Here is a 24,141-nt window from a genome sequence, read left to right as displayed (position 1 = left end):
ACTCTGCTGTTCAATCATACTGCATCAAAGGCAATCTGGACAATGAGGACCATGTTGGTAAGAGAGAGCCAGCAGGGTTCACATCTCACCTTGGTGCCCCCCACACTGATGATGCGGTACACACTCCGATTGGCATCGTAGAAGAAGGAGACGGTGACGGCATGCTTGCTGGCAGGAAGCCAGTTCCTCTTGGTGGCCGGGTCTATCTGGAAGACGTGCGCTCTGGCACTGAAGATGGGTTGTTCCCTTCAGGGGAGAAACACACAAGGTTATTTAGCAATGCAGCCCTGTCACTCACTGCCATTCTCTTCTAAGACAAGGAGGTGAAATGGAGGACGTATGCATGTTACTTTTACATGATTCCATTGCTGCCACTCAAGCTGTGGGAGGGGAGCCCCTTTTTGAGATTCACACTCGGATTCATTTTGAGCCCTGGAAATGTCTCTCCTTTCAAATGAGCCACCACAACGCATTAACAACTTAAAGGCCAAACAAACAAAATAGTTCTGAAAAGAAAATGTTCTGCAGAGGCACATATTGCTCAGACATTCCCATCTTTTAAATGGATGGCATTTCATTATTTCTATAGCCTGTGGGTATTGTTGTGGGTTTAGGTTAGGAATGACCTAATGTAGCAGGCATAAAATAAATGCCTGAAGCTAGATCTTCTACCTACTGGTAAATAACTACCGGGGGCAGGTTCTCTACTGCACTGTTCAACCAATCCAGTAAATGTGGAGGAGTTAAGATGGAGTGTCGCCTTGTTAATGTCCAAAAGCGGAAGTTGCGCCACAGGCTCACTTTCCTTTTCCTTTGAAAACCTGGAACATCTGGTTGTTGGGTACTCGACAGAGGCTAGGTTAGAAGGAAAGGCCAGAGTTTTTTCTGCCATTTAAATCCTTGTGTAGTGCCGCCTAAGCATTTTTTTAAAGTCCAAACAGTGGAGAAAAAAAACAGTGGGAGAATATGTAAGGCTTGAAAAGCGCGTTCAGTGTAAACTTAAACGACTAAAACCAGATATAGAGTATGTAGAAAAGATAATGGACGTACACACTCAGTGGCCAGTTTTTTTCGCTCCAACATACAGTGAGTCGCAGGCAGACAGTCATTCAGTTACTGTTTGATTGAATGTTAGAATGGGCAAAACGAGTGACCTAAGTGACTTTGAGCATGGTTTGAGCGTCCATGCCAGGCGCGCCGGTTCCAGTATCTCAGAAACGTCCAGCCTCCTGAGCTTTTCAGTATGACAGTGTCTAGGGTTTACTGAGAACAGTGCGCAAAACCAAAAAACATCCAGTCAGTGGTAGTCCTGTAGGTGAAAACAGCTCGTTGAAGTAGAATGGCACAACAGTGGTGTGCAGAACGGCATCTCAGAACGCACAACCCGTTGATAACTATCATGGATCGACTATTGAAGCAGATGACCACACCGGATTCTACTCCGATCAGCTAAAAACGAAGAAGCGGCTGCAGTGGGCATGTGATCACCAACACTGGACAATTGAGGAGTGGAAAAACATTGCCTGGTCCGATGAATACCGGTTCCTGTTGTGTTATGCGTAAGTAGTATGAATCCATGGCCCCATCCTGCCTGGTGTCAACGGTACAGGCTGGTGGCGGTGGTGTGGGGATTGTTTTCCTGGCATCGCTAGGTTCTTTGATACCAATTGATCAATGTTTCCATTCCCCGAAGAATTCAAGATGTTATGGATGCAAAGGGGGTGGTCTGAGCCGCTACTAGATGGGTGTACCTAATGTTGTTTTTTTAATCACATAATCTTTGAGAACTAACAAATCACCAAAATAAAAGCCCCAGAATTTTGGGCAATCAATCTGTGCTCCAATGGATAACAACACATGAAAGCCAGTGAGTAAAAAAATATATAGTTTAAATAATTGACCAGTGCACCAGTGGTACTGAAGTACATTCATTTCCAATGGAACGCTGCGTTTGCCTTGCAGCATTGCGTCGCAGAGGCAGTTTCAGGGCGCTCTGTGTGTTGCATATGTTGGATTTATCAAAAGTGTGCGTAATGCCTCGATTACACCTTCAGCGTAATTGCGCAAAATGGTACGCAGCAGCATCTACATGTGTGCAACAAAAGTTCAACATTCACCTTTTGCTACCATAATTTGATGCATATGTTCCATGTTTGATAAATCCAACTTATTCACCACACAGAACGCACTGCAACTGCAACACAACGCTGCAAGGCAAACGCAGCGTTCCATTGGAAATGAACGTTTTGGCGTACCAAAATGCAAGGACACTGTAGGTGTGATCGAGGCGTAAGTCACTTACGACTTATCGAAATCTCCTAAGGAACGTTTGGATGATGCCCGTGGTTTCTTCCCGTCACAATTGCGTGGCCTGTACAAGTATTAAAAAGTCCAACACCTTCAGATCGTTCATTACAAATAAAGAATACACCATCAATAGATTAATTGCCTGTGGATCTAACAATGTAGTGTATCTACTGTCTTGTCCATGCGGCTTGCAATACACTGGTATTCACTTTGCTCCTCCCTTCCTGTAGGCAGAAACTCAAAAAGGATGAACCCGTGCTAAGGACTATTCAACGCTGGTCTGACCAATCTGAATCCAAGCTTCAAGATTGTTTTGATCATGCAGACTGGGATATGTCCCGGGTAGCTTCCGAGAATAATATTGACTAATATACTGATACGGTGACTGAGTTTTTCAGGAAGTTTATAGGAGATGTTGTACCCACTGTGACTATTAAAACCTTCCCTAACCAGAAACCGTGGATAGATGGCAGCATTCGCGCGAAAAACTGAAAGTGCGAACCACTGCATTTAACCATGGCAAGGTGACTGGGAATATAGCAGAATACAAACAGTGTAGTTATTCTTGCCGCAAGGCAATCCAACAGGCAAAACATCAATATAGAGACAAAGTGGAGTCACAATTCAACGGCCCGGACATGAACGTATGTAGCAGGGTCCACAGACAATCACGGACTACAAAAGGAAAACCAGCTACGTCGCAGACACTGACATCTTGCTTCCGGACAAGCTAAACACCTTCTTCACCCACTTTGAGGATAACACAGTGCCACCGACGCGGCCCGCTATGAAGGACTCTGGGCTCTCCTTCTCCGTGGCCGTGAGTAAGACATTGAAGCGTGTTAACCCTCGCAAGGCTGCCGGCCTAGATGCGCAAGGCGGTCATCCCTAGCCGCGTCCTCAGAGCATGCACAGACCAGCTGGCTGGTGTGTTTACGGACATATTCAAAATCTCCCTATCCCAATCAGCTGTCCCCACATGCTTCAAGATGGCCACCATTGTTCCTGTACCCAAGAAAGTTAAGGGAACTGAACTAAATGACTACCGCCCCCCATTCCACTCACTTCTGTCATCATGAAGTGCTTTGAGAGACTAGTCAAGGATCATATCACCTCTACCTTACCTGTCACTCCCAGACCCACTTCAATTGGCATACGGCCCCAATAGATCCACAGACGGTGCAATCGCCATCGCACTGCACACTATCCTATCCGATCTGGACAAGAGGAATACTTATGTAAGATGGCTGTTCATTGACTATAGCTCAGCCTTCAACACCATAGTACCCTCAAAGCTCATCATTAAGCTCAAGGCCCTGGGTCTGAACCCCACCCTGTGCAACTGGGTCATGGACTTCCTGACCGGCCGCCCCCAGGTGGTGAAGGTAGGAAACAACACCTCTACTTCACTGATCCTCAACACTAGGGCCCCACAAGGGTGTGTGCTCGCCCCCCTCCTGTACTCCCTGTTCACCACTCATGATTGTGTGGCCAAGCAGGCCTCCAACTCAATCATCAAGTTTGCAGACATGACAACCGTAGTAGGCTTGATTACCGACAATGACGAGACAGCCTACAGGGAGGAGGTGAGGGCTCTGGGAGTGTGATGCCAAGAAAGTAACCTCTCACTCAATGTCAATAAAACAAAGGAGATGATCGTGGACTGCAGTGGAGAAGGTGGAAAGCTTAAATTTCCTCGGCGTACACATAACTGACAAACTGAAATGGTCCACCCACACAGACAGTGTGGTGAAGAAAGCGCAACAGCGCTTTAAAACCCTAAAACATTTAAAAAGGCACAATTGAGAGCATCCTGTCGGGCTGTATCATCGCCTGGTACGGCAACTGCACCGCCCGCAACCGCAGGTCTCTCCAGAGGGTAGTGGCCCAACACATCATCAGGGGCACACATCCTGACCTCCAGCACACCTACAGCACCCGGTGTCACAGGAAGGCCAAAAAGATCATCAAGGACAACAACCACCCAAGCCACTGCCTGTTCAACCTGCTATCATCCAGAAGGCAAGGTCAGTACAGGTGCATCAAAACTGGGACCGAGAGACTGAAAAACAGCTTCTCTCTCCAGGCCATCACTGTTAAATAGACATCACTAGCACAGAGGCTGCTGCCTATATACATAGACTTTCACTGGCCACTTTAATAAGTGGAACACTAGTCACTTTAACAATGTTTGCATATCTTGCATTACTCATCTCATATGTATATGCTGTATTCTATTCTACTGTGTCTTAGTCTATGCCAGTCTGACATTGCCCGTCCATATATTTATATATTGTTAATTCCATTCCTTTACTTAGATTTGTGTGTATTAGGTTTATGTTGTGACATTTTTAGATATTACTGCACTGTCGGAGCTAGAAACACAAGCAGTTCGCTACACCCGCAATAACATCTGCTAAACACGTGTATGTGACCAATAACATTTTATTTATTTGGATTTATTACACATAGGCAACTACGGTTACGCAATAATAAGCATCGCAGTGCCATCTGAAGAAATGACCTAAAATCACCAGTGGCCAGACATTTTTATGAGGCTAATCATGCTGTGAATGATCTGAAGTTCTGTGCCATTGACCGTGTTCTCTCAAACTGCAGATGCAATATAGGATGAGCGCCTTCTCCAGTGCTAAGCCCGATGGATCTTGTACTTAAAAACTCTACACCCCCAAGGGCCTAGTGAGGAATTGGACCTTGTATGTTTCTTGTAGTGTTGTCTACACGCACTAACAGTCCCCGTCCCCCCCGCTGAACTTTTTAGCCTACTCGAGTATTTCATATCTTTTGCCTCTGATATTGTTATGTACCCCAGACTGTTGTCTCTTTCCAATTATGTGGCATTTGAATTATCGATTTTTGATACTCTTCTATATATTCCTTGTTAATATGCATTGACTCCCGATTCGCCAGTCTCGAATGAACTATCTGCTTGCTCCTGTGTCTTCTTAATTTGTGTGTACAGCACTGATAAAAGCATAAGGCCGAAACGTACGTCCAGTACATTTTTTTATTAGCACCTTTCACTTTTTGTATTATATTATTTTTGCATCTCAGCCTCCTTGGGTTACTCCTGTTCATGGTTTTGAGTGCAAGTACTTTTTACACTCTACAAATATTCTCTCTCCCACGCACCGGCCGCCGTTCCTTCTAGCCTGAGCGCTAACCCTCATACTGGCTTTCTAGCTAGCCATGTTATGAACACAACTCCCATCTGCTGTCGACATCAGGATACAATGGAAGCACTAGCTAGTTAGCTTAAAGTGGTTAATAGCTTTGACTGCATGCTGACAGTGAATTCAGAGACAGTTAGTAGCTATCCACACTACAAACAATTTTACCAGGTTTCCGTGAAGCAATTGTAATTACGGTCCACCACAACATACCCAAGCATTTCCTGATTAGCAAGGGATAGTGAGTTTCATTTCATTGTGTATTAAAAACAAAGTTTGAGATCATTGTGAGGGGATTTTGACAGTGGTTCTTATTAGAAACTGTTGTCCGAGGTTACAACAGTAGAGAAGGGTCAATTGTATCTCTCTTAGAAGAAAATAAAAGCAGAAAGTCAAGGACATCCATTACCAAATGTTGTAGGGAGATTCAAACACATTACAAGATAATGCAATAATTACACAACTAGCTGATAATTACACAACTAGCTGAGTTTATACAATGTTAATCTATGCAATGTAGGGGAGAACCAGGACGAAAGTAACATGTCCCATTTTCTCAGATAACAAGGAAGCTAGAATGATGTAATGAAGTCGGGCACGTTACTAATTCGGAGGACAACCTCCCTGCAAAATAACAGCCCAGTCTGACCATGTTTCGCCAAGTTACCAACAAAAAGTTGGTAACTTGGCAACTAATTGCCAGCATAAGTATCAAGTATCATGCTAGGTAATCTTGGGTGGTAGCTAATCTTGGGTGTTAGCCTGGGAGGAAAGACACGTGGGACGAAAAGGAAAGACAGGAAAGACACGTGGGACGAAAAGGAAAGACAGGAAAGACACGTGGGACGAAAAGGAAAGACAGGAAAGACACGTGGGACGAAAAGGAAAGACAGGAAAGACACGTGGGACGAAAAGTAACAATGCAATCTGATGATCTGGAATAAAAGAAAATAAACGTTTAAGCAGAGGCCATTGTCTCCTCTAGTTCATATTGCTTTTATAAATGTTTGCAAAATAGCAACACGCGACTATGTTTGAAAATTAAATATGCCATTAGAATTATGCCTTAATCAATTGACTTGATGGATCAGCTCCAGGACAGCTGGAGCCTAGTGGTTAGAGCGTTGGACTAGTATCTGAAAGGTTGCAAGATCGAATCCCCGAGCTGACAAGGTAAAAATCAGTCGTTCTGCCCCTGAACAAGGCAATTACCCCACTGTTCCTAGGCCGTCATTGAAAATAAGAATTTGTTCTGAACTGACTTGCCTAGTTAAATCAAAAAAAGATCCCTTTTAGCCAATCTCTCCGGAGTGCAACGTGTATCAGTCAAGTTGCATCAGGTTGAGACTTCAAATAAAACACAATTGTATTTGTTACATGCGCCGAATACACCTTACCGTGAAATGTTTACTTACAAGCCCTTAACTTTTATTTTTCTTAACTGCATTGTTGGTTAAGAAAATATTTACTAAATAAACTAAAGTTGAAAAAAGTTACACAATAAAAAAACAATAACCAGGCTATATATACACACATACACACAGTGGGTAATAGTTAATGTGTTAATGTGTGGGGGTACAGGTTAGTCCAAGTAATTGAGGTAATATGTACTTGTAGGTAGGGGTAAAGTGACTGCCTAGACAATAAACAGACTTGATGATACGTATAGATTAACATTGATTCAAATCCTCCTGAAGATCAGTCCTGCAGCATAAATACAATACATATTCATTCCCATTAGAGGATCAGATCTAGGTTCTACAGGAGCCCAGGAGAGCTTGGTTATAAAGAAGCCATGTCTCACGCTGTGAAGCCTCATGTCTGAGTGCAAGAGTGGGCAGAGAGAGAGAGAGAGAAAATGGGGCCTTGAGCCCTCCCCCTGGCCGGGAGGGAGTGGGTTGGAAGCCAAAAGCGAGGCCTCAGAAGGGAAACCAAAGAGCCGTGGAGAAGAGGCAGGGGGGTGGAGGAGGGATGACCGTGACACACATTTCTGGGACACAGGCCTTTGTCTGGCCAGCTGGCACATTCCACGCTGCCCTGCAGGATCAAGGAGGACCGGGGGGGGGCGGGGGACCTCACCGAACCGTCATTTCACCGCTCCGCCAACGTTCTACCAACATGCTTCAATGCACTACTAGCCTCTACGCAGCCATGTCAAACCACCCTTACAGTGTTGTGCAAGGTATCCTAGAGATGCGGGAAATATGGCAGTGCCATTTTCAATTCAACATGGCACTGCTCTGCAAAGGTCTTAATAAAGTCAGGGTTGTCCGGATAGATTATTGTAAACCTATTCCAGGTCATATTCAGCCCCACTCCCTGCCTCTCTACACACATGCATACCCACACTCATGCATGAAATGAATTACATTTGTGTACATTATTACATGAAACTGATTCATGGAAAAACAAGTGTGTACTACTGTATAGCTACATGTAACGCATTCCAGGAGCGTGTTGGCATTGACTAGCCTATATATACACTGTAGTCGATTACCATGGAACGTACAAGGAATCATTGAAACAAACAAGTTGGAGCTGTATGATCAGAGGGGACGGTGAGCAGCGGATGGCTAGCGAGGTGAGTGGGACAGCAGCTGCTGGGCTGGCAGCCAGCAGGATGAGAGGGAGGGAACTGAAGGAAAAGACTACTACTCTCCCCACGTATCTATATTTCATAACCTTTCCCGTGCTGTACGCACGCCCATATATTATAAATTAATCTAAACGTTTCACAACAATGAATTAGTCATGGGCGGTGTTGACGATGGATGGGGCCGCTTTCTGTATCTGGTCAAATCACTTCTGTAGGAATCTGCATTTTTAGTGCAAATGGAAAAACGTGCTGGCATCAGGCCAATCCATCAGTTTTGAGTCAGTAGTACTTGACAACAGAATGTAAAATTCTGGCCAAACAAACACCCTATCAGCGAAAAATAAGTGCACAAAAGAAAGTTCATTGTGGTAAAATGATCCGACTCTCAATCAACATTACTCCTCATCACACTGACTTCAAATGTAAGTCAGTAAAGAAAAGTCTAACTCTGAACCTTTCACAGTGAAGGCAGGTGATATTGATTGGTTCTTTCTGAAATCAGTAACTGCATTTACAGTGAAACCGCATTAGACATTAGCTCCTTGCTCATGTTCCGAGTTAAACTCTAAAACTCACTTTCCCAGTGACCCGTGGGTGTGTGGGTTCACCCAGAGTCAGTGTCATCACTGGCTAATCCCCCTCACTTGGATCTTCATCTCATGCTTAAGCTCCCTCAGTAATTCATCTTCCAAAGTCACTGATCTGTAAAATGGCCCCCCTATTCCAATCAGCTGCCTGAAAATACCTATGAGTTATTCTGTGGTCTATGAAAGCATCAAAATAAGTTGGAAGCAATAGCTCAGAAATATAATTCCAAGCTGTTCCAAACTACACGTGGTATGTTACAAAGGACACATCTTCAATGGGGAAACAGATGGCAGAATACCACAGGTAAACTCTGATACTGAAAAATAATTTGATAAAAGATTCTAAATGACCTACTTCATGCAGAAGTTCTGGGGTGTAAATATCCCCCATATAATACCTCTGATTATTTGAAAAGATCTGATGATATAAAAAAAAAAAGCTAGGACTCCACAACTGTGAAATCAATTAGGCTATTGTAATCTTGTGCCATATTTGCATGTAGGTAATAGAATAATGCGAGTTGTTTCGCAATGTTTTCCGCCGACAACTATATAAATGGCCCCTGAGGTAAAAAAACGAAGTTGTTACCCCTGCTGTAAGTATTACGGGGATGACACTCAGGGGACTATGGTCAATTCCATGTAAAAGGACCCATGAGCACCAACGTGTGAAGTTCAGAGGAGCATGACAAAGTGGGTGTCAAATGAAAGCTAAGAGTCTATATTTTGAGAGATTAAGGCATATATACATTTTTGAACCATTTCCAATCTAAAAATGAGGATTAAAACAAAGGCTTTGATTTCTTGTCCAACTGATGGAAAAGGAGTCTTAGAAAACATTTACCAGAAAAAGTCTTAACCTCAAAACAATGCTGAAGTAAAGACGGCCAAATAATATCAACACTTACAGTGCATTCAGAAAATATTAAGACCGCTTGACATTTTCCAAATTTTCTTACGTTACAGCCTTATTCTGAAATGGATTCAATTGGGTTTTCCTCCATTTTTAGCAAATGTATAAAAAAAATTGAAATATTACATAAGTATTCAGACCATTAACTTAGTACTTTGTTGTACACCTTTGACAGCGATTACAGCCACGAGTCTTCTTGGGTATGACACTACAAGCTTGGCACATCTGTTTTTGGGGAGTTTCTCACATTTTTTTTCTGCAGATCCTCTCAAGCTCTGTCAGGTTGGATGGGGAGCATCGCTGCACAGCTATTTTCAGGTCTCTCCAGAGATGTTCGATCGGGTTCAAGTCCGGGCTCTGGCTAGGCCATTCAAGGACATTCAGAGACTTGTCCTGAAGCCACTCCTGAGTTGTCTTGGCTGTGAGCTTACATTTACATTTAAGTCATTTAGCAGACGCTCTTATCCAGAGCGACTTACAAATTGGTGCATTCACCTTATGATATCCAGTGGAACAACCACTTTACAATAGTGCATCTAACTCTTTTAAGGGGGGGGGGGGGGGGGGGGGGGTCAGAAGGATTACTTTATCCTATCCTAGGTATTCCTTAAAGAGGTGGGGTTTCAGGTGTCTCCGGAAGGTGGTGATTGACTCCGCTGACCTGGCGTCGTAAGGGAGTTTGTTCCACCATTGGGGTGCCAGAGCAGCGAACAGTTTTGACTGGGCTGAGCGGGAACTGTACTTCCTCAGAGGTAGGGAGGCGAGCAGGCCAGAGGTGGATGAACGCAGTGCCCTTGTTTGGGTGTAGGGCCTGATCAGAGCCTGAAGGTACGGAGGTGCCGTTCCCCTCACAGCTCCGTAGGCAAGCACCATGGTCTTGTAGCGGATGCGAGCTTCAACTGGAAGCCAGTGGAGAGAGCGGAGGAGCGGGGTGACGTGATAGAACTTGGGAAAGTTGAACACCAGACGGGCTGCGGCGTTCTGGATGAGTTGTAGGGGTTTAATGGCACAGGCAGGGAGCCCAGCCAACAGCGAGTTGCAGTAATCCAGACGGGAGATGACAAGTGCCTGGATTAGGACCTGCGCCGCTTCCTGCGTGAGGCAGGGTCGTACTCTGCGAATGTTGTAGAGCATGAACCTACAGGAATGGGTCACCGCCTTGATGTTAGTTGAGAACGACAGGGTGTTGTCCAGGATCACGCCAAGGTTCTTAGCACTCTGGGAGGAGGACACAATGGAGTTGTCAACCGTGATGGCGAGATCATGGAACGGGCAGTCCTTCCCCGGGAGGAAGAGCAGCTCCGTCTTGCCGAGGTTCAGCTTGAGGTGGTGATCCGTCATCCACACTGATATGTCTGCCAGACATGCAGAGATGCGATTCACCACCTGGTTATCAGAGGGGGGAAAGGAGAAGATTATTTGTGTGTCGTCTGCATAGCAATGATAGGAGAGACCATGTGAGGATATGACAGAGCCAAGTGACTTGGTGTATAGCGAGAATAGGAGAGGGCCTAGAACAGAGCCCTGGGGGACACCAGTGGTGAGAGCACGTGGTGCGGAGACAGATTCTCGCCACGCCACCTGGTAGGAGCGACCTGTCAGGTAGGACGCAATCCAAGCGTGGGCCGCGCCGGAGATGCCCAGCTCGGAGAGGGTGGAGAGGAGGATCTGATGGTTCACAGTATCAAAGGCAGCCGATAGGTCTAGAAGGATGAGAGCAGAGGAGAGAGAGTTAGCTTAGAGTCGTTGTCCTCTTGGAAAGGTGAACCTTCGCCCCAGTCTGAGGTCCTGAGCGCTCTGCAGCAGGTTTTCATCAAGGATCTCTCTGTACGTTGCTCCGAGTCCTTTAGGTGCCTTTTGGCAAACTCCAAGAGGGCTGTCATGTGCCATTTACTGAGGAGTGGCTTCCGTCTGGCCACTAACATAAAGGCTTGATTGGTGGAGTGCTGCAGAGATGGGGGAACCTTACAGAAAGACAACCATCTCCACAGAGGAACTCTGGAGCCCTGTCAAAGGGACCTTCGGGTTCTTGGTCACCTCCCTGACAAAGGCCCTTCTCCCCCGATTGCTCAGTTTGGCCGGGCAGCCAGCTCTAGGAAGAGTCTTGGTGGTTCCAAACTTCTTCAATTTAAGAATGATGGAGGCCACTGTGTTTTTGGGGATCTTCAACGCTGCAGACATTTTTTGGTACCATTCCCCAGATCTGTACCTCAACACAATCTTGTCTCGGAGTGTAGATTTATGAGGGAAAAAATTATTTAATCAATTTTGGAATAAGGCTGCAATGTAACAAAATGTGGAAAAAGTCAAGGGGTCTGAATACTTTCCGAATGCACAGTATATTTAGTTGACATTTTTTTCTTGCTTTTTAAGTTTAAGAATGCCTGATGCCTTCAAATTCCGTTACCAAAAACCCACACATCTTTAAGATATTTTCTAATTTCTCTCCCTCATGAGGGTGGATAACAAAAGTTCACAGAAGTAAGAAGTGAAGGTAGACCTACCAATTAGTTAGTGTTTTTACTGATACCAACTTAGTTTAAGAATTCTTAAGTGATTCAAATGGAAAATTCTGTTACCAAATCAGTAATTTGGTCAGTCTGCCCTAGCCTTGATTTCAATATCCACAGACGTCTGGACCGGCCTTCATTTAGCCCAAACATAGACGTCCATGATTGGTTCAGATTTGGTCCGGATCAGACAGTTTGGACAGCACAGCACAGTACAGTAGAGCACAGTACAGTAAAGTAAAGTAGAGTATAGTTCAGTACAGTCCTGTACAGTAGAATTGAGTAGAGTTCAGTACAGTACACAGTAGAGCATACTAGAGTTGAGTACACTAATGTACTGTACTAAACTATACTCTCCTGAACTATGCTGTACTCTATTGTGCTGTACTATGCTCTACTTTGATGTCCAAACTTGTGGAACATAAACGTCTATGATTGGTTCAGATTTGGTCCTGTCTGGACCGACGTAATTTGGTCGTTTGGTGGCCGAGCTCTTTAAAACGAATAGCCAGTGTGTAGAATAATACCCAAATACGTTAAGGAGGATATTGCATATTTCTACCTTTGTGTACCTATTTAGGATACATCACCATGAACTGAATTACACTCATAACCATAAATATGCATTTCTGTGTGGTAGCCACTTTAAACAATGCCATTTAATATAATGCATATGTATATACAGTACTCTATACCATCTACTGCATCTTGCCATCTTTATGTAATACATGTATCACTAGCCACTTTAAACTATGACACTTTTATGTTTACATACCCTACATTACTCATCTCATATGTATATACTGTACTCGATACCATCTACTGCATCTTGCCTATGCCGTTCTGTACCATCACTTATTCATATATCTTTATGTACATATTCTATATCCCTTTACACTTGTGTGTATAAGGTAGTAGTTGTGGAATTGTTAGGTTAGATTACTCGTTGGTTATTACTGCATTGTCGGAACTAGTAGCACAAGCATTTCGCTACACTCGCATTAACATCTGCTAACCATGTGTATGTGACAAATAACATTTGATTTGATTTACAGATCAGGGGCCAATGATGAAATTCCGTAACTACAATTCTGTTACCGGATGTAAATCCACTTCACCTACAGTAGTTCAATAACGAAAAGAAGACAACAAATTCAAAGTCAAGGTGTCATGTCATAGTTGATACCCCATTCATTCTGCAGACATCTTGAATCGTCATCACATAAATTGTACCAAAATTCTGATCCTAAACTTTGCACCTGCACAGTTCTTCCAGTAAATGTGTTTTTGTAAAATGTTCAGTGTAAATTGTTAAAAGTAGTCCTTGTGAATAGAGTTATTTGGTTTGTTAAACTTTAAAATCAATGTTTTTTGTTTGGCATACATTTTAAGTGAAAACCTGAGTCTCAGTGCAATTCTGTTACTGTGGAATTGCCCCTATTCCTTTCCAGAAACCTAGATTATTGTTTTTGTATAGAGAATAAAATGTGTGAGAGAAAAACTAATTTTGACTGTAGTTCTCCTTTAAGGGTTTCATTCCTATGACCCCCCTGAGAGTCGAATGAGTCTCACGTCAACATTCCTGAGCCAGCGAAAGTGTCCGGCCATTTCAGCAACATGACACTGCACAACTAAATACCAAAATAGCACGGTGGAAACGCTAACTCACTACTACTCAACAACAAGTAGACATCTCAGCTCACATATGGTCTTCTATCAAGGTGCTAAGGTGTTTCATTCTTTAATCCACACATTCCTCTCCAGGGACCAAATTATGTTCTCATCAAATGGAATTCTCAACAATTTAAGAATGTTAACGATACAACATTGCCTTTTGCTAAATAATCTGGAAACTTGTCAAAACCTTCTTAGCATCATCTTCACTTGTATTATGAAGTGCAGGCTCTTAACTTGGTCAGTAGGCTCTTGTATATGTCTGACTGATAAAATGCTGTAGTCAAGAAATTAAAATGAATGGGAGAGAGAATATTACATGCATAAGCAATAGCAAAGATCCCAAAAACAGCAATTAGCAAGCACTTCCTCAACCTCAGAATTCTCATTGAGCAATAACCTATAGGCCACAAAAGACCATTTCATGGCATATATAATTTGTCTAATTTTACTCAAGCTTGCACAACGCAAAACAAATCCTGTTCTGGTTTAGGCACAATGTCTTTGACACAATGCAATAATTTATGAGGACAATTTCAGGGTAAATGCATCTCAGTGCAGAAACCAAATATCCCAAAAGTTCTGGGACACTAAAGTCCATGGAGAATAAGAGCACCTCCTCCCAGCTGCGCACTGCACTGAGCCTAGGAAACACTGTCACCACCAATAAATCCACGATAATTGAGATTTTCAATAAGCATTTTTCTATGGCTGGCCGTGCTTTCCACCAGGCTACCCCTATCCCGGTCAACAGCCCTCAGCAACTTGCCCAAGCCTCCACCATTTCTCCTTCACTCAAATCCAGATATCCGATGTTCTGAAAGAGCTGCAAAATCTGGACCCCTACAAATCAGCCGGACTAGATAATCTGGACCATCTCTTTCTAAAATTATCCGCCGCAATTGTTGCAACCCCTATTACTAGCCTGTTCAACCTATCTTTCGTATCGTCCAAGATCCCCAAAGATTGGAAAGCTGCCGCAGTCATACCCCTCCTCAAAGGAGACACTCTAGACCCAAACTGTCACAGACCTATATCTATCCTACCCTGCCTTTCTAAGGTCTTCGAAAGCCAAGTTAACAAACAGATCACCGATCATTTCGAATCCCACCGTACCTTCTCCACTATGCAATCTGGTTTCCGAGCTGGTCATGGGTGCACCTTACCAACGCTCAAGTTCCTAAACGATATCATAACCGCCATCGATAAGAGACAATACTGTGCAGCGGTATTCATCGACCTGGCCAAGGCTTTCGACTCTGTCAATCACCACATTCTTATCGGCAGACTCAACAGCCTTGGTTTCTCAAATGACTGCCTCGCCTGGTTCACCAACTACTTCTCTGATAGAGTTCAGTGTGTCAAATCGGAGGGACTGTTGTCCGGACCTCTGGCAGTATCTATGGGGGTGCCACAGGGTTCAATTCTCGGGCCGACTCTTTTCTCTGTAGACATCAATGATGTCGCTCTTGCAGCTGGTGATTCCCTGATCCCCCTCTACGCAGACGACACCATTCTGTATACTTCTGGCCCTTCTTTGGACATTGTGTTAACTAACCTCCAGACGAGCTTCAATGCCATATAACTCTCCTTTTGTGGCCTCCAACTGCTCTTAAATGCAAGTAAAACTAAATGCATGCTCTTCAACCGATCGCTGCCCGCACCTGCCCGCCCATCAAGCATCACTACTCTGGACGGTTCTGACTTAGAATATGTGGACAACTACAAATACCTAGGTGTCTGGTTAGATTGTAAACACTCCTTCCAGACTCACATTAAGCATCTCCAATCCAAAATTAAATCTAGAATCAGCTTCCTATTTCGCAACAAAGCATCCTTCACTCATGCTGCCAAACATACCCTCGTAAAACTAACTATCCTACCGATCCTTGACTTCGGCGATGTCATTTACAAAATAGCCTCCAACACTATACTCAGCAAATTGGATGCAGTCTATCACAGTGTCATTCATTTTGTCACCAAAGCTCCATATACTACCCACCACTGCGACCTGTATGCTCTCGTTGGCTGGCCCTCGCTTCATATTTGTCGCCAAACCCACTGGCTCTCGGTCATCTATAAGTCTTGGCTAGGTAAAGCCCAGCCTAATCTCAGCTCACTGGTCACCATAGCAGCACGCGCTCCAGCAGATATTTCACTCGTCACCCCCAAAGCCAATTCCTCCTTTGGCCGCCTTTTTTTCCAGTTCTCTGCTGCCAATGACTGGAACGAATTGCAAAAATCACTGAAGCTGGAGACTCATATCTCCCTCTCTATCTTTAAGCACCAGCTGTCAGAGCAGCTCACAGATCACTGCAATTGTACATAGCCCATCTGTAAATAGCCCATCTAACTACCTCATCCCCATACTGTTATTTTTTTATTCTCCTTTGCACCCCAGTATCTCTACTTCCACATTCATCTTCTGCACATCTATCACTCCAGTGTTTAATTGCTAAATTGTAATTATTTTGCCATTATGGCCTATTTATTGCCTTACCTCCCTTATCTTACCTCATTTGCACACACTGTATATTAACTTTTCTATTGGTGTTATTGACTGTATGTTTATTTCATGTGTAACTCTGTGTTGTTGTTTGTGTCGCACTGCTTTGCTTTATCTTGGCCAGGTCGCAGTTGTAAATGAGAACTTGTTCTCAACTGGCCTACCTGGTTAAATAAAGATGAAATAAAAAAGATGAGGCATGAAAAATCCAGTTTGGACTTCTGTCCCAGTTTAATTTGACCTTTATTTAACTAGGCAAGTCAGTTAAGAACTAATTCTTATTTTCAATGACAGCCTAGGAACAGTGGGTTAACTGCCTTGTTCAGGGTCAGAAGGGGGATTCGATCTTGCAACCTTTCGGTTACTAGTGCAATGCTCTAACCACTAGGCTACCTGCCGCTCGTACTGTAGGTGCTCTAATTTTTATCCCTGGATTAGAATATGATAAGAGCATACATGACGTGACAAGATGGGGCAATTGGGAGGGGAGACTTGTAGATGAGGGCACATTTTTGGGGACAGGGAAAATGGACAATGAATTAGCACAACACATGACATGTGTCAATAATACCTTTCTCTGTGTGATGGATACATGTTTACAGCTCAGGGAAGGCTCCTTTTCTGTGATGGAAAAAGAATGTAACACTTCAAATTAGACTTAAAAAAAAAGTGGAATAAACTTCAAAAATCACTGAGGTTTTTCAAGGTCAAATGAAAACAGCATGAGGTTAGACTAGTTCTTCTTCTTTCCTAACCTTTTGTCTGTGGTGGAGAACTATGGGAACTAAAGACAGCACTAGTTTCTCTGAAGCTGAGCTGACTGCATCCTTACCCAGACATACTTACAATACACTACACTATACCCCCCCCCCCCCCCCATTGGTTTCCAAGGCCCCAAGGCCCTTCTTAAATATCATTAGTTAAATAATTCAAAGAGACAACATAAATCTTTCAACTAATGATTTCACCATCAATGGAGCCTTTAACCCATTCATAGACGCTAACTACCTTCAGCTCCTATTGGCAATAGTATCCTCTGGCTGGGGAAGTTTCGTTAACAGCCCCGACGCTCGTTCTGAACGCTTGTGGTATGTTTTTGGAAACATAAGGAACGTATTGTTCTTATCAGCGAGAAATACTAATACGTTTAAAACATTTTAAATGTATTACACCTTTATAGGCTTCCCACACAGCCATATTTCCATGTTACAGCGCTTGTGTACGAACAACAGACAGAGGCATAGCCTACCTGTGCTAATTAGCTATCTGCGTCTCCAAACACCTGTGTGTAAACGGAAGACAGATGGCACAAAAGTGTTGTCACTGAAAAATACTGTGTGCTGCAACTGTGTTAAAACAGTGTACAGTGAGTGCATATTTTGCATTTGTGAAAATATGTTGATGTGATATGAAAGTAGAGGTCTTTATGTTTCTAGATCCGTACCACTATTGAGAACCGATTCACATTTAGATGGAGAATTTGGCTGCCAGAGCCAATTCGCCTCTAAAAAGAACATGTAAGGCCCTTGAACTATAAAGGAGTAACTTCAGGCTCCTTTAGTCCATTATTGAGCTATGGAGCCTTGAGCACAGCTTGACTATCAAATTATGGGGTGGCTTCAAAAGCTGTCTGTTACCATGGTAAACATGAGTAAATATTAATTGGAGAAAAGGGCTAAGAATTAGAGTAAGTTCTGTAATGCTAGGTTATTGCACCACACAATACAACCAAGGCCATCAACATTTCTGTGTATGTGAACTGTGGCATTTTAATCTGATTATTTCAACACATCAGTATGATATGTTCGACAGTGTGGAACAATGTAGCCATAGTCAAGGTGAACATTCATACAGTAGACTGAGAACATCAACCATGCTGCTTAAAAGCTGATGGCGCTGAAATTAGGTCAGTTGAAAAAGAAGATTAAACCCTTCTTTCAAATAAGATCATTAAGTAAAGATTAAGACTTATGGACAAAACATTTAAGAATTCACAGAAACATTTTTTTTGGGGGGGGGGGGGGGGGTCAATGCATGCATACATTACGCCCATACATTAGGGCGATAACATGCCAAATTTGAAAGAATATTTCCAATCAAATTCATACAACAACATGGGTAATTTATACATACCACCCTGAACTCATCCCAAACTTCACTTTTTGTCTTTGCCTTTTCAAGAGATTGTAGAGAAAGCGCAACTTGATTTGAGAAACTATAAAGCTGCAGTGCACTCACCCCATATTGTTGAACGCTTTCGGTGTCCTTGCAGAATATAAATTCCAGTCTTACCTCAAGCGATAGGTAATGTCTTGCTCTTTGTCTCCGAATAGATGGTTAACAAATTGTCTCGAATGTCACTGTAAAGTGAATTCCTTTATAATTGTACAGTACGTTGCATTACATTTCTGTAACAGGAATACCGCAAACGTTCAGTGGGGGGGATACTTGAAAACATGTAATGTTTTCCCAATTGTAGTAGTTCTGTTGTTTGAAATCAATTAAAACAGCTTTCCTTTGTCCGTCGAATCCCGTTCTTTGTCGCTCTTCCTTTGCGGTGGCACACTAATCTTGTGATTTAACGCCTCTCAAAAACACGAGGGAACTATGTTCTACAAAAGTATAAATGCGTTCTGCCCCTGCTGAGTGTCAGCGCACGGTAATGAGATCCTTCTGCAGTTTGTTGTTCCCCCTGCTCTGCCCATTCCGGTATCCCATTCAAGAATTGTCCTTGCTCAATGGAGACAGAGACACTAAGTCTAACACCACCTGCTGGCTGCTGTTTGACGAATCAAATTACATTGCCTCTAACATAACCCACTTTACACCATTTGAAATGTGAAATATAATATTCCAATGGCTTGCACGTTGTCTTGAAAGCACTCTCCCCACTTGTAATGAGGTTTGATTGACATAATGGGATTAAAATAAGTATATTTCCAGCGATTGATGGCTGAAATGAGAAATACATTCACATTATGGGTGTAAAAGTACATTGTAATTGCTGTTTGGAATAAAAATGTTCTGTCTATTAAGGTAAACCTAAATTATAAATGTTTTAATTGCTGTACGTTTTTTTCTCTCCTGTAGTTCTAAAAACTCCCCCTGAGCTGTTCTTGAAAGGTCGGTGTAAATGTCTCTGAAGCATTTTATTTTGTCTTCCTTCAATCTCTAAGCTTTTGTGACATGTAGGTGCTCAAAATATGCTTGAAACAAAAAGGTGTTCATATTATATTGGTGTGTATTTGGCATCATGTTGAAAACCTCCCTACGGCATTAATACAATATAGAAATACATATTGTAAATCAGGTGCGTCAAACTCATTCCACCGTTTTCTTTTCAATTAAGACCTAGACAACCAGATGAGGGGTTGTTTCTTCTTCGATGAGGTTTAATGGCAGTTGGCATCCAATAAATGTTGCATTACCGCCACCTACTAGACTGGAGTATAACTCCCTTATACTTGGCTTATTTATTTTTTAAATCAACAAAAACATTTAATACTACAACAAATACCCTACCATCTAACACTACACTCACAAAAAAAGTATAAATACCATACTCCACTATTTAAATCGATTTAGTCCTACAGCCTGAAAGGATGGGTCACCACCACTTAACACACCCTGTAACTCTTCTGATGGAAAGTCTCTTACACCCAAATACCTCTCTGCAGCTTCCACCACAACCTCTATTTTTTACAACTTATGTTCCATATCTGCAGTACAGTTGATAAAAGTTTTAGAACACCTACTCATTCAAGGGTTTTTCTTTATTTTTACTATTTTCTACATTGTAGAATAATAGTGAAGACATCTAAACTATGAAATAACACGTATGGAATCATGCAGTAAACAAAAAAGTGTTTGATTCTTCAAATAGCCACCCTTTGCCTTGATGACAGCTTTGCACACTCTTGGCATTCTCTCAACCAGGCTACACTATTCCAGCACCATTTTAAATTCAACAAATCACCTCTGCTTAGCCTAATACAGTGACAACTAAAAGATACCAAAAACAATTTAGTCCAATCAAAGTACGCTAAATATGTGGCTGTCCATGGTTCTGATTTCTGTGTGTGTGCGCATGTTCCTGCAAGTAGAATAACATGTTGACTCAACTTACTTGTAAAGAAAACGCCAATGCCATCTTCCTCTCTTTCATGTTGAGGAAACAGTCTATCACTCTGTTATACAGTGCACACTTTTATTTTGTTATCCTAGGCTACCTGGCTAAGATGCTTGCTCGCTAGCCTAACTTCCATTCATGGGCAACATTAGCTAGTTAACATTAGCCTTCTACATCTAGCTACATATTAAATGTCCATCCTCTCAGGCCAGGGGCACAACAATGTATGAATTAATAGTTGGATCAGAACTCCATTATAATCATTGGCCAGTACAGATACTCCTTTGGACCAGACAGCATCAGATAGATGGCCTACACTTAGAGAAACAGAGGGGCGCTGTTTTGCTTGCTCGGATGCTTTCTCCTGTGACATCCATTAGGCCTCTTGCGAATTAAAGAAAATTATGAAACACAAAAAGGACGAAATATTTTTTTATTGGTCAATTTTTTGGGGAAGCCTGGCTTCCCTTGGCATCCATGAATACAGCCATTGCCCAAAGGACTTCCAGCCAACTTGATACAACTGTTGGAAGCATTGGCGTTTACATGGGACAGCGTCCATGTGGGACGCTTTCCACACGTTCTAGAGTCCATGCCCAGACGAAAACATAACCTGTGTACAATTAATTGGTTAGAGAGAGGTCTCATATCACTTTCATTTGTATCTCCTGTAGCTTTAGAATCATGGCAAACTTGGTTCCTGTGTGGTGATACTGATGATTTGTCGCCACAGATAGTTTATTTACATAGGATAATTAACGTCGCAGGTTAGAACTAACCGCATCAGGTTAGGTTAATTAACATAGCCTATCAGATGGCAAGACAGGGATCGATTTGGGATTTGGTCTACATGTCCTTTGACGACCTGGTTTTTGTCAAATTCATGCAGTGGACATGTAGGCGCAAATTTGAACATATTAGTCCCCCATAACGCAACACACTTTGAAAGGCGGTGACCACTTGACAAAAGTGATTCGCTGGAATGTCCCTAGACAATTGAGTAGGGCAAAAGCACAGACAGATTAGATCTGGGACCAGGCTAGAATGAATGGGCGAGTTCGAGCGTATCCAACGACCAATCCCGTCATCCATTGAAGAAGCATAGTGACGTCAACAAAATGCGCCAATTGTCCGATACCAAGAGTATGATTTTCTAGCAGTTCAGATGATAATTCTGAACACAAAATAAAGTATATTCTATATATTGTCATCTGTAACTTTGTAAAATGTTGGATTTCTCCTCTCGGGCTGTCAGATTGTTGAATCAACCAATGTAAACCAATGGGGATCAGAAAACGAATTTAAATCCAGGAAAACTGTATGCCACCTATTCTGGAATGTAACAGTTTTGCTAGCTAGCAAGCAATTTCATTATTCCTTGTTACGTTGTTTATGTTTTACATTTATTTACCCAGGTAACAGTTTAATAAAACACACGACCTATAAAATAACGGCCTGACCAAGACAGAGTATGCTAACTATCTAGCTAGTTTTCAATATCATAGCCTTTTGATGCAATATAATTCCCCCCCCCCCCCGTCGTCTAGGTCGGGATTGCATGGGTTGGGCCAAGACTGGCAGTGTAAAGACGGCTGTCTTTATGTTACCAGTGCTACAGAAATTATCTGATGACCCATATGGCATCTTCTGTTTGGTGCTCACACCTACCATGTTGGGCATCTTCGGATAATTTAAGTATAAATTCTCGAGCAATAATTGACCAAAATGTCATTTAAAAGGCATATCTTCTGGAAAACAACAATGTAATATAATGATCAATGTTGTGTAATGTCTAAACGTGTGTCCTTTGTAGGGAATTGGTCTACCAGATTGCCAAACAGTTCAGAGTCCTGGCAAAACCAATGGGCTTGCGGGACCGCATCATTGTTGGTGGAATGAGTAATCTTGATTACCAATGACACTGCCTCTTATTGCATTGTTATTAATTTGTCCAGCATGTTCTAATGTTCAGGTGATGTTCCATACACACATGATCACATAGGCCTTGGAGCTCTCCATGAAGCCCCACGTCGTTGTAGCCACTCCAGGAAGACCACATTCGGAGCTCCAACACATTCAGCATCAAGAAGATCCAGTTTCTGGTAAAACAGATTTAATTGTTTCTTCCACAAAGGCTATGTTTGAGGATGTCTAGGTGAGGATTTCACTGTCAACCAAAACAGTGTGTCATGAACAACCTTTATTTCCTCAGGTGCTCAGCAGACCCCCCCCCCCAATTAGGGTTTATTTTTTTGTATTGCCTTCTAATAGGAATTCAAACCAATTTAGTTACATTTCTTCTGCTAAACGTGACAAGCCGTTCAAAACAGGACGTTTGTCTTGGTGCAACATACTTAAATTGTAAATATTTTCCTAATTTCTCACAGTAGAGGAGTTGGATCAAAAGGTACATCCTGACGCCAGAGAAAGATGCCTACCTGGTGCATCTGATCCAGAAGTTAAGACGAGCACGACGACTGGTTTATCATGATCTTCACCAAGACCTGCAAGTAAGGACTCCACTCGGAGATGACGGAAGAACCTAGAACAATGACTATGTGGATTATAATGGAACCAATAGAACATGCTGCTGTATCAGGGCCTTCAGACACAACAATGTAGAATGATGGTTAGACATTGAATCATTAATGCATTGCATTCTTCCTACAGGAATGGCCAAATCCTCACAATGATGCGGCAGAAATTCAACTTTCCTACCATCTCCTTGCATTCAATGATGACGCGGGTAAACAACCCGAGCTCAGACTGTAGCTTTGTATTCATTAATGGGTTACAGGACAAGTTAAAAGCACATTTAACACGCGTCATAATAAGTAACGTTAATTTGGACAATGTACACAGAATTAAGACACTAGTTACCTTTTTCACAGAAACAACGTTTTGCCAACCTCGCAAAGTTCAAGTCCAGTGTCTTCAAAATCCTGATTGCAACTGATGTAGCTTCCAGGTAAGAAAGCTCAGTGTTCAATGGTAGTGTGTATAATCAGACCCCCCAAAAATTCTCAATATATGGAAAGGTTACAAACTATTGTGAATCTCATGATGTTCATGTCCTTACTGTCAGGGGCCTGGATATCCCAACAGTCCAGGTTGTCATCAACCACAACACGCCAGGTCTGGTCTGCCCAAGATCTACATTCACAGAGTCGGCCGAACTGCCAGAGCAGGTAATATTCCTCCTTCAGTATCTGTCTGTTATCACACAGGCCGTTACTGTAGACTTAAAACACAATCCACTTTTCTCTGATATGTCTACAGAAAGGCATAGTGTCTCGATCACACTGGTGACACGGTATGACATATACTTGGTTCATTCCATCGAGGGGAAGATCAGTTAAGTGTAAATTTACTACATGGAAAAGTATAAATTGCACATAGTTGATTTAGTATTGCTTGCTACCCTTTTCAATTCAGACATCCCCATTAGCGCAGTATCACCACTTAGGATATGATCTTGGGGCAGAAAGCTATATTATTATTTGTTTTGCTTTCTCGTTTGTCCAGAGGCCAAACTGAAGGAGTATCCTGTTGAAAATCCTGACTCAAATCAACGTGGCCAGACGCTAGTGTGAAATTGTATGAACACTTATTCTGTTTATATAGATATTTCCCATCGTGAACATGTGGCTGTTGGATAACATGGGCTCATATTACAGCTGTGACTTCTCACCATTCCTTTCGTGTTGCAGAAACCTGAGTCAACAGAT

General features: G+C 42.6%; 1 protein-coding gene and 1 pseudogene across 5 annotated transcripts in view; one reads left to right on the top strand and one right to left on the bottom strand.

The window, feature by feature from the left end:
- homer3b (homer scaffold protein 3b) overlaps positions 1-19,026 on the bottom strand; it is a 48,050-nt gene extending 29,024 nt beyond the window's left edge. Inside the window, exons 1-4 of one of the 5 annotated variants that reach the window (XM_055861978.1) lie at positions 18,523-19,026; positions 17,534-17,566; positions 16,856-16,905; positions 90-246 (exon numbers count right to left, since the gene is read on the bottom strand). In XM_055861978.1, coding sequence (XP_055717953.1) covers positions 90-246; positions 16,856-16,878 — 180 coding nt within the window. In that variant the 5' untranslated portion in view covers positions 16,879-16,905; positions 17,534-17,566; positions 18,523-19,026. The remainder of the gene's footprint in view (positions 1-89; positions 247-16,855; positions 16,906-17,533; positions 17,567-18,522) is intronic. The other 4 variants (XM_055861979.1, XM_055861976.1, XM_055861980.1 and 1 more) reach the window with 4 other exon arrangements.
- A 2,431-nt stretch (positions 19,027-21,457) lies between these two features.
- LOC129869335 (probable ATP-dependent RNA helicase DDX49) lies at positions 21,458-24,016 on the top strand (annotated as a pseudogene).
- Positions 24,017-24,141: the final 125 nt, after the last annotated feature.

The sequence above is a fragment of the Salvelinus fontinalis genome, chromosome 14 (assembly GCF_029448725.1).
Source record: "Salvelinus fontinalis isolate EN_2023a chromosome 14, ASM2944872v1, whole genome shotgun sequence".
Taxonomy (NCBI): Eukaryota; Metazoa; Chordata; class Actinopteri; order Salmoniformes; family Salmonidae; genus Salvelinus; species Salvelinus fontinalis.
This window is presented reverse-complemented; position numbering and strand designations above follow the sequence as displayed.